Below are 13,962 nucleotides of genomic sequence, written 5' to 3'. Positions count from 1 at the left end.
CCTCCCCTTCTCCTCCCTGTTCCCTCCCTCTTTCCCCCCTTTCTCTGTTCCTTTCTCTCCTCTCCCTCCCCCGTTTTCCTCCTTTTCCCTCCCTTCTCTGTCAGCTCTGTTGGCAGTAGAGGAGTTTCCAAAAGGAGGAATGCAAGAAGAGAAACTTTTTCCCCTGGAGACTATAGTGCTTTGCCAGGAAATGCAGCAGCTAGTCTGTGACACAGAGCTGTTTTCAATTATGCTGTGAGGAAAATGAAGATGGGTGATGATGTCTCTTCACTTGCAATGCTAATGAGCATAAGAAGGACATGGTTTCTTTGCATCCCTGTTATCAAAGACCACATTTTTATTAAACCTGAGGTTTCTGACCATTCTCAGCAGGACACTTATCTTAGGAGTGGCTTCTTGTGGCTCAGTATGGTACAGTGATACCAGCCAATATGACTTTGACACTCTTCTGTCTTTTCGGGGTTCACTGATGTAACAAGTCAGTAGTGAAGACTGTGTAGAAGTCTGTGAGCAAAAGCCAGCTGGTAGTGGATGTGGTTTTAGCCTGCTTCTCACAAAAAAGTTAGATGTACAGATTTCGGTTGCTCTCCTGGGGTCATAAGAGCAATGTTTGTGTTTCCCTGGTGCTATGAATTGATGTACTTTCCTTCATGGTTGAGGGGGTCTGAGAGCACATGCTTACAGCTACAGTAACCTAGGTGCCATGGGATAGTTTCTCTGGGCTGTGAATGTGCCCAGTAATGTGACCGCTTTCCATTGTCTTCTAAGAGAAATCTGAGTCATCCCCAGGGATTCTTTCAGAGCACAGGCATATGTACTACAGTATAAAGCATGCAAAAATGAAAGTTCTTTCTGAAGGACATCAACAGGTGGTTTGTTTTTTATTTTGCTGGCAGATTTGGAGTGGGCTAACACCCAGCACCTCCATAAATGTCTGGTAATAGAGAATAGTCTGTAATGGGGAAAACTACCTTTTGGGGAGAAGAATAAAAGCAAGCATTAGGGAAGATGAAAAGCAATCCTATGAAAGACATAATGTTTGTTTAACAAACCTCATTTAAGGTCAGCACTTTACTGTGCTGCACAAATATTTTAGATAATGGACGTTGCTATGAATATGAATTATGATTTGTCAATATGGCAAATACAATACTAATAAAAACATTATTATTTGTTAATATGAAATATTCCCCCCAAACTTATCAATAGGTATGGGTGTACGGCTGTATTATATTTACAATGGATATGTACAGTATATAGGCAACATTAACAATTTAAACAGGATTAAACAAACTGGGGAAATAACACTGGGAAAGAGAACCTGCAGTGGGGTTATGCGGCCAGGAACCTTGCCAAAAGGGCAGCGGTTCAGACAGATAGAACCATTTACAAAGAGGCTTTGTGGACATAACCAATTACTCACAATGTTATTTCTCCGGAATTCTGTCCGTGGTTGCAATATAGTCCAGGTCACACAGAGCAACAGGAGTTTCACCCATGTGGAGGGCTGCTGCTGTACATTAGCCTCTAATCGCTTTTGGGGCGCTCTCAGGTGCTGATTGCCGGCAGGGTTGTCTCAGTGTCCCCAGGGGCCGTGGCACCATGGCAGGCAGCTCTCGAAGCTTCCCAGGATTCGCAGGCTGTCCCGGGGTTTCAGGCTCTCGGACAAGAGCCTGTTTCTCTCGGCACTTTGCTGCGAGGTCTGGGGTTGAGAAGCAGGCACTTAGGCTGGAAGTGACTTATTGCTGCAGGGGGATGGTACTCCGGGTCTTGGCTCACCCTGGCTTTGTCCCTTCTGCTCGGCAAGACACTCCTCTCTGCTCCTAGGCTTTTACCATGTGAAGAGGCTGACTGGGGTTTCAGTGCAGCTTACATGAAGGGGCTTGCGTCTTTCTAGGTAAACTGAGGCACGGCAAAGATTCTGATTGCAAGGCAAGATAAGGCTGGTGGCTTGTTTCCCCGGATCTTAGGCAAGGCAAGGCACCTTGTTTACGATTTGGGTTTGCTTTTATCATTTGCCCATAGATCAATTTGGCCAATTGGCAACCGACAGAATGGGATTTCCCCGGGCCATGACCATGTTAGGTAAAGACATAAGCCTAGTCTAGGTGAAGCATGGGCAGTTACCTTTGCCTGTTTACCACAAAGGGAGGACATATCCCTGATTATCAGACTTCCTGACACTTGGGTTCTTTGTCTTTTTCCCGCGTTTCCCCTGCCGGAGGGAGGGGGAGAGGGGGATCTCACTTAGATGTGCCAGGACTTGTGCTGGGTTTGTGTTGGGTCTGTTTGGCCCTACCACCACAGAAGTGTGTGTATGTTTATGTATTTTATTGGTATTTTTGTCACTGGGACCAAGCTTAAATGATGCTAATGGACTCATGTGGCTTTGTGTGAGGATGGTCAGACACAGTGATGGGCAGCTGGGGTTTCACTTTGAATTCCACAGCTTTTCTTCTTGTGTTCTTGATTTGCTGAATGACACTAGGAGGACCAAGCAAGAACTGAGTATTTTTTGCCTCTCAAGGAAGTTTAACTGGTAGGAGAAAGAGAAGGAAGAGAGATTATTGCACAGTAAGTTGGAATGGCTGCTTGTTTCATCTGAGTAATGTCTGGGTGATCTTCTGTGTAGGATGCAAAGCTTTTAGAGGGCTTTAAAACACTGAGAAGGAAGGAACAGTAGAGACTGTGGGATTTCCCTTTTCCATCTGTTTTAGCCCAAAGCTTTAAATTCTTATGCTGGTTTATGATTTGCTCCTTTAGAAGTGCTTCTAGGGAAGGTCCATAAGTAGAGGTACCATCCTTTTGGTCACCCCAGTGGTGTCAGTAGGCTGTTCGGACTAAATACTGATTATCTATATTCTGCCCCTTTCCTACCATGTCTTTGCTGGCCTCTGATCACAGGGATGGTTATGGCTTCTTAACATACCCGGAGCGTCCCCTGAGTGCGGATTTTTCTGGTAATGTCCATCTATTTCAGCCCCTCTTTAAAAAAATCCCTTCTATCCCTCTATCTATGTTAACGACACATTTTGGCTTCAGGCATCCTTGTTGCTCAGATACAGACAGAAATCGATCTGTGTGTGTGCAGATTTCTAAAATGGTAGGACTTCTCTAGCCTTGAAGAGTGGTCTTTCCCTAGTAGAAGGCAGTCACTGTGTACAAAGGGCTACTGGCTCAGTCAGGGATGCAAGACTGTATTATCACTTGCAGATGAAAATCAGGAGCACTGGTGAAATCTGAGCTGAAGACATTTAAGGCTTCAAAAGCATGGTCTCATGAGGCTCTCCTTCTTGGAGAGCATGAGCTGAGAAGTGTTTTCTATACTCCACTGGAAAAGAAACAAATAAGGTTGAAAAAGATGCAGACTGTCACCCTTGACGTTTTGGATGCATGCTTGGTTATGACTGAGCCAGACCTATTCCATTGTGCATTAAGATTCCTGTCCTGTGTAAGGATCTGCTGGCCTCAGCTCAGAGGATGCTAGGTGGAGAGCTGCTGCACTTAGACAAGTGGTGATGGTGCTGTGGGCCACAAAGAGGAACATTTCTGTGATTCAGTCTAGCTTGTGTTTAATAATTAATTGTTCTGCGTAATTCACATTGGCCTAGGTCTACATGTGATATTTAGGGAATATAAGTATTTCAGATGTGTTGAGGGTGCTTGGGGAGGTGGCCTTATAAATCTGAGAGCAAGAATAATCTGCTAGGCAGGGGGCTGCTAGGATAGGGAGTGATTTGTGGCCATTTACGTAGCACCTGTCAGGACCTGCTGCTTAGCTCATCCGGAACTGTTTGATTGCAATGTAAATTTCCTCTAAGAAGAGATTTTCTTTGAAAAGCTTTTCCACTAGCAGTGGATAATTTCAGATGAGTTAAGTAACTTAAAATCCTTTCCAGGAAATGGCACAAGTAACTTAGAGCACAAGAGAAAAAGGGTTCTCAGTTCATTCATATGCCTCCTAGCAATGACAGGACATGTGTAAAATGACTGGAGTACATCTGGGATTCAAATCTTCATGTGCAAGGTGGGGATGGGCTCACTAGACCTGACTGTTGTGGAAATAAAAATCCATTTTGCTTGTTTGCCAGGTGAAAGTCTGTACCTCCAGCAGAACAGAGGCACTATCTGTGGGGGTTCAGGACTTTTTCACCTCAGGGACAGTTTTTATGTTTGTGCTTAGATTCCTTGCTCCATGTTCTGCTCACCATTGTCCTTCAGCATGGTTCATACCTATTGCAGTCTGTGGGAAGGATTTGAATTTGTAGCAACCTTGGAGGTAGCATGAGCAAAAAGTGACTGCTGACTGAAGGGCTGCTGCATACCAGGGAGACAGGGCTTTTATGAGCAAAAATGCATCTAGGACCATAATGTAGCTCTCTAGCCATTTGGCCACTAAATCCCTTATTGCAAGAGGCTGAAAAGGTGTAACCATAGAAAAAGCCCACTCGGTTAATCTGCTTCTTACCTACTGGGTGCTATTGCACATGTTGATGTAGGATGAGCAGACTCTCACTTTACCTTAATGTGGTTCGGCTGGCACTGGATGGGACTTGGACATGAATGGGGGCTGGAGCTCCTCTACCCAGCTTTTGGCTGCCTGGTGTGTTTTGACACTGGACATTCATGTTGGCATTCCAGGGCAGTGATCCTTTTTCCTGGCCATGTGCATGAACTTGCATCTCCCTGTGTCTCATGGTGAGAGTGGGAGAGGCTCTAGTGTCTTCCCAGACCATGACTGCGATGCTGTTAATCTTGTCCTGCCTGGTGGGCTGGTGGCACAGTGCAGGCTTTTACCCTTGGTGAGGTCCCAGTGCCACACAGTCTTTCAGCTACATGTGCTTTCTCTGCACAAGCTGTTTGCCTCTTCTGAGTTCAGAGTGATGTCCCTTTTGTCCTCTTCTGCCTTGGAGCTTGCATGAGCTGCTCCACCTGCTGCCACACACAGTGCCGAGCACAACAGAGATATCTTTCTCTCATTGGAGCAGGTTGCCATGGCAATGCAGTCTGCTGTGTGCTGGGTCTCCAGGAGCCATAAATGATGGTGCTTTTGCAACATTTCAGTCAACGTCTCTCTTTTACTTTATATAGCGCATCCAACCTTGGTGGGAGTGCCTGCTGCCATTGATGCCATACTCACCTTGTCCCCTGCGTGAGGGAAAAGTGGCTCCAGGATCCAGGAGTGTGCCTGATCCATAGGGCTGGGCACCCACAGGCCGGGCACCTATGGGCTGGAGCAGTGCCTCATCTGCTGTGTGCGGATCTTCCCTTTGCTGGACACTGCGTTTTCTGCAGGGGAGGCATGGGGTGTCTTTTATAGGGTCAGCCACTGGACCTGCAGTCTGCTCATGAAGGGTTATAGCTACAGCTTTTCTGCATGCAGTGGGGCAACATGGGGCCCCAGCTGCTTGCTTACAGCTCTTGCCACTAGTTTTCACTGCTCACGTTGGGAAAGTCATGTCTTTTCCACTAAACCCCTCTTAGAGCGTGGAAGTGGTTTTGCTCTTCGATGCTGCCTGGGACGGCATCCCAGGCAGGGACTCTGGCTAACAAGTGCAAGCACTTAAAGTTGGAGGAATTTGATGGGTCTTCTCTCAGGGAGTTGCCAGAACTTCGTTACGGTGGCTCTGGGAATTTACTCATCTCTCCAGTGCTGTGGGAATACATCAGTATTTCTCACATCCAGGAGCCTGTAGCTGGCAGGTGATTGAAGACTCTTTTCACGGTGTCCTTTGTTATCGCAGGCAGTAATGAGCATGGCAGACTGTTGCAGGCAGGGAAGTGTGGCCGTGTGAACTGCAAATTAATCTCTTGCTTGATCTGCTGGCATTTGTTCCAGCATCTTTCTCTCCACCTCTCTCCCTCTGGCTGTCGGTGAGTGTATGAAGGGGGAGTTGATGCTGAGGAGGGGAATGGAGCAGGGGCGGAGTTTCTATCAGCCTCCTTTTTTTTTTTTCTTCTTCTTAGTTTTTTTTTTTTTTTCCCTGTTCAGTGACGTGAGCAATGCCTGGAACAATCAGGCTGGCTCCAAACAGTGTGCCTGAAGATGCTGGAGAAAACAGTCTAGTGCGCTTTGAGCAAACACTGATTGTTTGAGCCTGGGCTCTCCAGACGTGACCTTTTCCAATTCCTCTGCAGGGGATTGGGAAGTGCCATTAGCTTTCTTCTTCCTCATCCCATACGCTCACTTTTGGAAATGATTGGAGTTAACAGTGTTCAGAGCACCAGCAAAGTCCGGGTGAGAGCCACAGGTTCGGTGAAATACTCCCGAGAAGAATCTCTCTGGCGGCAGTCCCATCGGTCAAAATCTATGAAAATCTCCAACTCCTCTGAGTTTTCTACTAAAGAAAGCAAGGTAAATAACGAAATATTCATAGCGTTTCTCTTAGCCAGGAGTGGAGGTGGTGGTGTTGAAAAGGTTATGCTCTGCAGGAGTGATCTGCAGTGATCACAGAATTGCTGTCAGGTCAGAAAAAAATCTGCAGCTCTGAGAAGAGACTTGAAGGTGAAAAAGGTCTGGTGATAGTGACTGGGTCTTAGAAGAATGCCCTGTCACTGGGCTTGGTACAATAGTAAACAGTGAAAACTTGATAGTGAGAATGCTAATTTGAGCTTTGCTCTTGGGAAAGGTGCTGGAGTGCACAAGTGATGTCCTTGGGATTATCTGTTTGATGGTAATCATTTCCTCAGAAAAACAGTATTTTTCTCCTTTTCTATACCTGTGTGGTTTAGTAGGTGTGGTTGCTAGATAAAAATACCATCTCGTTTGCATGCATGATTAAATACTGCTGTTAAGTATTTCTTAGGAAAGGCATCACTTGTGCTTTCATAAGAATACTTTAGTGTATGGTAATTGTCAGTAGTACAGACTATACCCAACTGCTGGGTTGGCTGAGTGCAGCATCTCCTTGCTCAGCCCAGTTGTTCGTTTCCTAGGCAAAAACCCCTTGCTCCATGCAGTATCTTCCCTTTCCTCATTCCTGGCTCCTGCTCAATAGCTGAGAGGCACCCAGAAACCCCTGGCAAGTGCATTAATAGCTGTCTCACTCCCAAAGGTGCTCTGCATCTCCAAGTGAACTTTGTGCAGTGACCAAATGAGCCTCTAATTTCATTCATGCTGCAAATTGATTCTAAGGTGATTATAAGGTACAACCATTTGCAAAGGTGTGTTGAATGAAATATTTCAAAGCATCAGCCAAAGGCATTTAACCATGTCTTGTGTCTATGTGCTTGCAAACAAGCAGGCACATTCTGTCCTTTCCCTAAATCTTGTATCTGTCCTGAGAGAAACCTTCTCTCCTGTGGTGAAGTGATCGCAGTGCTGCATGGTAGTTCCTGGCAGATCACTTTCTGCCAGCATACAGGGTTTATGGTATTTCGGAGTCTCAGTTGCAGAGTTGTAATCACAGACAAATAGAATTAGAAATAATTGAAGTATTTTATTAATTCTCATTTTAGACCTCCATTTTGAGGGCCTTATTGACCATAACTAAGAAATAGTGTACTGCTAAGGTTGTGGCAGAGAAACATCATGGCCATCATTCTCAGGCTGTTGCTGATGCAGTATCTGCTACTCCAGCGAATACCAAGGTAAAGGCTGCATCTCTGGCAAGTGCTCTGGTACCCTGCTGCTCTGATCACTTTCACCCCAGGAATGGGAATAATTTCATGGTATTTATGGAAGGATTTATGTACAAAGAGTCTCTGCATATGATGGAAACTCAGGTCTTTTGACATCATATGATTCACTTAGTCTCTGTACCTCTGTTCCCTCTCCCAGACTTTGTGTCTTCTGTGTACACATGGTATAATGTTCTCAGAGCCAGGAAATTTTCCTAGGGATGGTGTCTGACATAGTTAGCTACTCCAGTAATGAATGCTCTGTGTTCACCCCTCTGTGGGATTAACATTTCTGCTTCTTGAGTGCTGTAGGTTGTTGTGTGAGACACCCATTTCTTCTCCTGCCTGGTTCAGTAAGTTGGGAAGCATACTGCAGCTTTATTTTTGTTTGTAGTGGTGTTTTCTTAGTTCAAACAAAGATACTTGTAACTGTGGGGCATCTAAGATGTGGAAAAGCTGTGTTATGGGGGGCTGAGAAGATCCCTGCATGCCCATCAGTGATGCCTGCCCAACTGACAAGATGACAAGCGACTCTGCCTCTGATTGGTCTTGTGATTTTGGGCAGCCCTGTTCTTTCCATATGTCTGTTCCCCTTTCTGTTCTTTGTCTGCCAATCTATTTTAATAAGATGTCACTGATTTAGAGCACATACTTGTATCTGACCTTTAGCTTTTTTGTACTGTTGTGTTGGTGGAACAGCCCTGGAAGTTGTTGCCAATGTGTAGCTTGGCAAAGGTGGGCTTTTTGTCAGTGTAAGCCTGCATCACCTCTCTTGACACATCTTCGGTTCTAGGCTGGGCAATGGTGCCATGTAGATTCCCTCAGTCTCAAGCAGGGCTTGATTTGCAGACTTGTCCTCTTCTTTTTTTCTGTGGGGGTGTTTATCCCATTGGTGTCCCATTGTATTTTATCTGCTCTCTATATAACTAATTACAGTGATCAAGACCTGGTTTTGTGACGGCTTCATCTGACATAGGGCAGGAGGCAGATTTAACCCATTTGTGCCTCAGAAACATACTCCTCTGATGCTTTGCACTTATGTGACTCAGCCTGTTTTGCTCAGCTAGAAGGCATTTTATATCCTCATGCTCTAGGCAATGTGAATAAAGCACCAACATGGTGCCTGCATACAAGGTCTGCCTGCTGCCAGTGTTAAAGAAGCTAGGCAGCCCAAGGACCTATCATCTCCTTTGAAAACATCAGGGAGTGTTTCTGTGCACACGTACATACATACATACACCTGTACATATGGAGGCTCCGCTAGACAGTGTGTCCCATGTGTGTTATGGGAAGGTATCACAGCCTCAGGCCAGCAGGAGAACCTGAGCAAAGGACAATCTGAGTTAATGTACTGTTGTTCTCTGGAGAGTAGGCTCAAACACAGGCTGTTTGCAAGGTGAGTCAGAGGACCTTAGGATCATCTGTGTAACCCAGCATGCTCAGCAGTCTCTCCTTCCAACAGACTGTTTTCCCACAGCCGTGGACTGAATTGCAGAGTGCCTCTGCCTGTCCTGCCTGCAAATGCACACAGCCAGGATGATAATTTCTGAAATAGGCTGTGTAGGTGCTCTACTAACAAGAAACACTTCTGTAGCCTCTTCTGTGTTTACCCATAATAATTCAGTAGGCTGCTTTTACTAATAACACTGATGAAAAGCTCCAGCAAGTACAGAACAAATCTTTTGTAGCAATCCCTGTGCCCCAAGAGGGCACATTTCTTCTGTGGCATTAATTTCTTAGCTCTCAGAAGCCTCCGCTAACCGTCCTTTTCTGTTTTGTGATGATATATCTGGCACAATCTTCCCTTCCTTTTTTTTCTTTCTCCACCTCCCCCACTTCTCCATACAAACCAGATTTTTAACAGAGGAGTTTCTCTTAGAAATGTTCTCTAGTTGGTGACGCACTTGAAATTCCCTGGGTGAAATGATCTCCTTTCCTTCCCTTCCCCCTAAAACATTCCTATCAACCCTATCTCCACCCACACTAAAAAAACATTCATTGGTTCCATATGCTGCTGAACAGCTCTGTGCTGTTTTATGAATAATGTATATTGGCTTGTTAGCAGAACGTTTGTTGTACAAACCAGTTGAATTTAAAATTGAGAGCAACATCAACAGACATGCCATGCCGTGCACTAACCCACAGGCTTTTTGGGGTACTACTCTGGCACCCTTGCTACATCCACATCAGAATGGGGAAAATGCACAAGGCATAGGGGATGTGTGGGCTTTGAGCCTATCAAGGAACTACAGGCACTAAGTGATTAGAGCCCTTATCGTTGCCCGTAACGCTTGTCAAGGACCAAGTATTACAGATCCATACATGAAGACAGAAGAAAATTTCGAGAAAGAAAAATCTGGATTTTGGAGGATAGTGGCAAATAGGAGATCGTGAAGCAGTGTAGATGTGTGTGCAAGCAACAGCTGTTGGGGAGGGTCAACCTAGACAGCAAACTAGGAGTAGCATATAGCAGTGTGTTCCACCTCATCCAGTCCTGGCAAAAGGCGTTGGCACAGGGATGCAATCTGGTCCAGAGGATGGGTGCATTGGCACCTGTGTGCAGACACCTGTGGTCTCTGGTACCTGCTGCTTCTGTAACCTGTTTTATACTTGTAGGGTTCTGCTAGTTTTGTTGCCTTTTTTTTTAACTTCTGATAAACCACTTGAGATGAGAGCTGCCGCTGGTGCCTGGCTAACTACTGTGGTCCCAGGAGCAGAGCCAATGGACTGGTGCTGACCAGCTTGAGGAGATGTTGAACTTCTGCCCGAGAAGTTCTGCTGCAAAGTCGAAGCGCATTTTTACCCAGAGGTGTGACTCAGGCTTTCTTGGCTGCCTGGGATCAACTGTGCTGCTACCAGCTGAAGGTGGAAAAGAAATGTCTGCAGGCAGGGCTTCTTCTGACAGTGGCTGCAGGGGAGGATAGTATGGTTATGGATCAGAGAGCACAAGTGTATCCCTGTCCTGGGGGTTGAAGGGTATCTCCTGTGACAGTCACATGGTTATTTCCCTAAAAATGGCTCTGGAAATGAGGATGAAACTGGATGTGAGTGAAAAGCCTGGGAAACAAAATCTAGAGAAGACAGTCTGGATCATCCCTGCTGGCTTTCTGAACTCAGTTTTGGTTTTGCCTGTTTACTAGCCTCACAGAAGGCGTTGCTGGCTCCTTCTGTGTATGGAACAGGTATATAGAAATGCTTGCACTGCACTCCTTTCCCTCTTGGCAGGATTTTCAGGATGGTCTGGTGTATACAGAAAGTCAATTGTCTGCTTCAAAAGCCAGCCCTATGTTACCCTTGAAGGGAAGTGCTTACATAGTGCCCTGGGTCCTCTTGAAGACCTTGCACCCTGCTGGCTAGGCTTTGGGGTCCCTGCGCCTACTTGTTACCTAGATGATTTATTGAGACATGTATCTTGGTAGTTCTTTATGTCTTTATCTTTAGATGCATGCCTTTTTGTGCCTTTCTTCTGTTCACTACTTCTGCATGTAGAGGCTGGCTCACAGCGCTGCCAGCAGTTAGCAGGTGCCTTTTAAGTGGGTCCAATGGTTCATGCACATGACAAGGTTTTGAGATGGGTGAGAATGGCCAGTGACCTTCTAATTCTTGGCAGTTTTGTAAAATAAACAGGAGTTTTCAGAAGCTTTCTGCATAGTTTTGTTTCTCTTTCCAATTGAAATAAAAGTATCAACTGGTGCAATCTTCTGAAAATCTGTGTTTTTATTTGACCTACTTGCTTATCAAAGGAAAAATGAGGATAGAATTCATCAGCTTCTTACCGAGTTACAGGCTTCCTCATAAAAAGGAAAGTTTTGAGTTTCTTTCTGAGCTTATGAGCATATACAAACAAATCCTGTAAACACAAATCCCACTGGTTTTTTTTACACTGCAGTCTCCTAAGGGTCAAATTGGAGCTGTAGGAAACAGCACTGGAGTTAAAATAAGGAAGGTGTCTAGGGTGTTGCCTGCCATTGCAGCAGTTAATTTCTTTTATTCTCCTTCCAAAACTGCAATTGTTTCTCTAGGAGGCCTCAGATGTGGGGGACTCAGAGATTGTCAATTCTCATAAAGAGGAAAGGTCTAAGAAGGCTTTTGTGGTCTAATTAGTAGAGCTTGTGAGTGGAACCAGTGAAGTCAGACAATGCTGATTCGGTAGCTGGTTTGGTAGCTGCTTACAGGTATTTGGTTTCAAAAGAGAAGGAAGGTCTTGCCCCTTTCCGAGTGGTATTGGTCCAGCTTGCAAGGCGAGACCCATGCAGTATTCATTCCAGCATTCCCTTGTATGGTCCAGTTTCCAGTTTTCTGGCTTAGATGGCAAATTCACCAAGCACTTCTCCAGGCTAGCAAATAAGCTGAGATTGTTGTCAAACTGTAAGAGTGCTATAAATCAGGGTTGTTTCATTTTTTTTTCCAGAGAGAAAACATGACTTAATAAAACCTGTCCTTGCAGCTAATTAAATAAGGTGAAAGTCATGTCCAGGCGATATTCTCTGGTCAGTTTTGTGGCAATTTAGTGAAGCATTTAAGTGCTTGTCTCCAAGTTTGTTTGATTTAATCATGCTTTGGAGAAGTGTCCAATGAAAAGAGCTGCTGTCTGAATCAGGGCCTTGGGAAACAGCCATGAAATAAATGATAGAGCATGTGCTGGGGTTTACCTGCCTGCTAGTGGTTTCAAAGCATGAGAGAATGAAATTTTTCCTCTCCAGATCATGCAGACACCTAGCAGACATCAGGAAAATGTTAAAGCATAGATTTCTTCAGAGGAGGAAGGAGAAGCATCTCTAAAAGGCTGGTGAGGCAAGTGCTGAGTGGACAGCCTGGCAGCAGTTTCTGCCAGAGATGGATTGGGGGCAGGCATGAGAACTCCTGTATCTCCATCCCTTGAGAGGTCTATTCACTGGGGTCTCACCGAACATGCTCAGTAGACACCAAACGTGCCCTGTGTACAGCTGCCTGGGCTGCAAATGCTTGTTGGGATTTTCTTTAGTTTTTGTAAATACCAGAGACTTTCTAAGAGGCTGTATTTGATGCTCTGTGGGGGACACTCTGTCCTTTGTCAGATACATGCCATATGACTGGATTGGTGTCTGCTACTCCCTAAAGAAGGAAGATGGAGTCTGGCTCATTAGTGAAGATCAGGGCAGACACATGTCACTTTTCTACAATGCGAAAGCCTGGGGCATTTGTTGTTCCCACACCAATCTGGAGTGCTGCCTTTGTGTGTCCTGCTCTTTGGCTGTAGTGATCCCTAGAGGCTTCTTGCAGCAAAATCCCTTAAAAAGCAGTACTGTACAAGGCAGGTGTTTGTTTTCAGAGGTCATGACTCAGTCTTGTAGGCATTTGGGCCTGAGAGCAGCAAAAAGCATTTCTGATACCCCAGGCCAGGTTTTTACAGCATTCTAAAAGCTCATCCAGTCAGCTGGTATAAAAAGATGCTGCTTCTGAAAAGATGGAGAGGCAACTTGCAAAAAAATGCAGCTTGTCTGCCTTGTATTTGCAAGTAGTTTTGTGGCTCAAAATGTAGGATAATACTGTAATCATAGTAGGAAGAAAAAGACTAATCAGGAGAGAGGCTTTGGCCAAATCATTAGAAACATGGAGACTTCTAATAGAAAAAATTGAGTGACGCCAAGGAGTCAGTCTCAGTCATCAGCTTGTGCAGAAAAATGGGGGTGCTGAATTCTGCTGAATTGCTGGCTGCATGGTAGGAGAAATATTATCCATGTTAGCCCTTTCTTTTGTTTTCTTGCTGCAGGATAATCTTAAAATCCCTTGGTATCTCTTACCTGAATATTAAGCAAAGTACCTACAAACTACCAGCAATACCCTTTCCTTCACCTTTGGGTGTTTGCCTTTGGATCAGAACTCCTTATACTAGTTTGGAGAAGATAGAATATATATAAATAGGTAGTTTACACAGTTGAAATACTTCATTATATTGCAGTCAGTAGCACAGCAAAGCTCTGTTGATGGTGGAGACCTCGCTCTGCTAGCTCGATATAAGTAGAATGTGACATGATTCCTCTTGATGGTCATATCTATTCTGTTGCTCTGAGAAGCCTACTTTTATAGTACAGTGTGACTAAAACTTGCTGCGTGTGCAGCATCAGCATGAGGCAAATTAAACCAGTGTGTTTGACCTGCTTGTGTACGGTTCAGGTGAGCTAGATTTTCACAGAGCTGAATATTAAGGATCTTCAAATAGATGGTGTAAGATTTAGGAGGACCCAGTGGATCACAGGATGAGCAGTGGGAAATACTCATACGATTCTTTTTGCAAGTTCATCTGTGGCATATGCATATGACTAGTTTCAACTCTTCAGTTTTCCAAATTATTTTTGGTTC

The 13,962-nt window shown here is 45.0% G+C and overlaps 1 protein-coding gene across 2 annotated transcripts in view; it reads left to right on the top strand.

Annotated features, from left to right (window-relative positions):
- PSD3 (pleckstrin and Sec7 domain containing 3) overlaps nucleotides 1-13,962 on the top strand; it is an 84,100-nt gene that overhangs the window by 35,831 nt on the left and 34,307 nt on the right. Inside the window, exon 1 of one of the 2 annotated variants that reach the window (XM_054398284.1) lies at nucleotides 6,197-6,355. The exons of the other annotated variant lie outside the window; for it this stretch is intronic. Coding sequence (XP_054254259.1) covers nucleotides 6,197-6,355 — 159 coding nt within the window. Of the gene's footprint in view, nucleotides 1-6,196; nucleotides 6,356-13,962 lie in introns of those variants that run through there. 2 annotated transcript variants of the gene reach the window in all.

This window comes from Indicator indicator, chromosome Z (assembly GCF_027791375.1).
Source record: "Indicator indicator isolate 239-I01 chromosome Z, UM_Iind_1.1, whole genome shotgun sequence".
Taxonomy (NCBI): Eukaryota; Metazoa; Chordata; class Aves; order Piciformes; family Indicatoridae; genus Indicator; species Indicator indicator.
The sequence above is the reverse complement of the archived record's forward strand: the minus strand, read 5'-3'. Positions and strand labels throughout refer to the sequence as shown.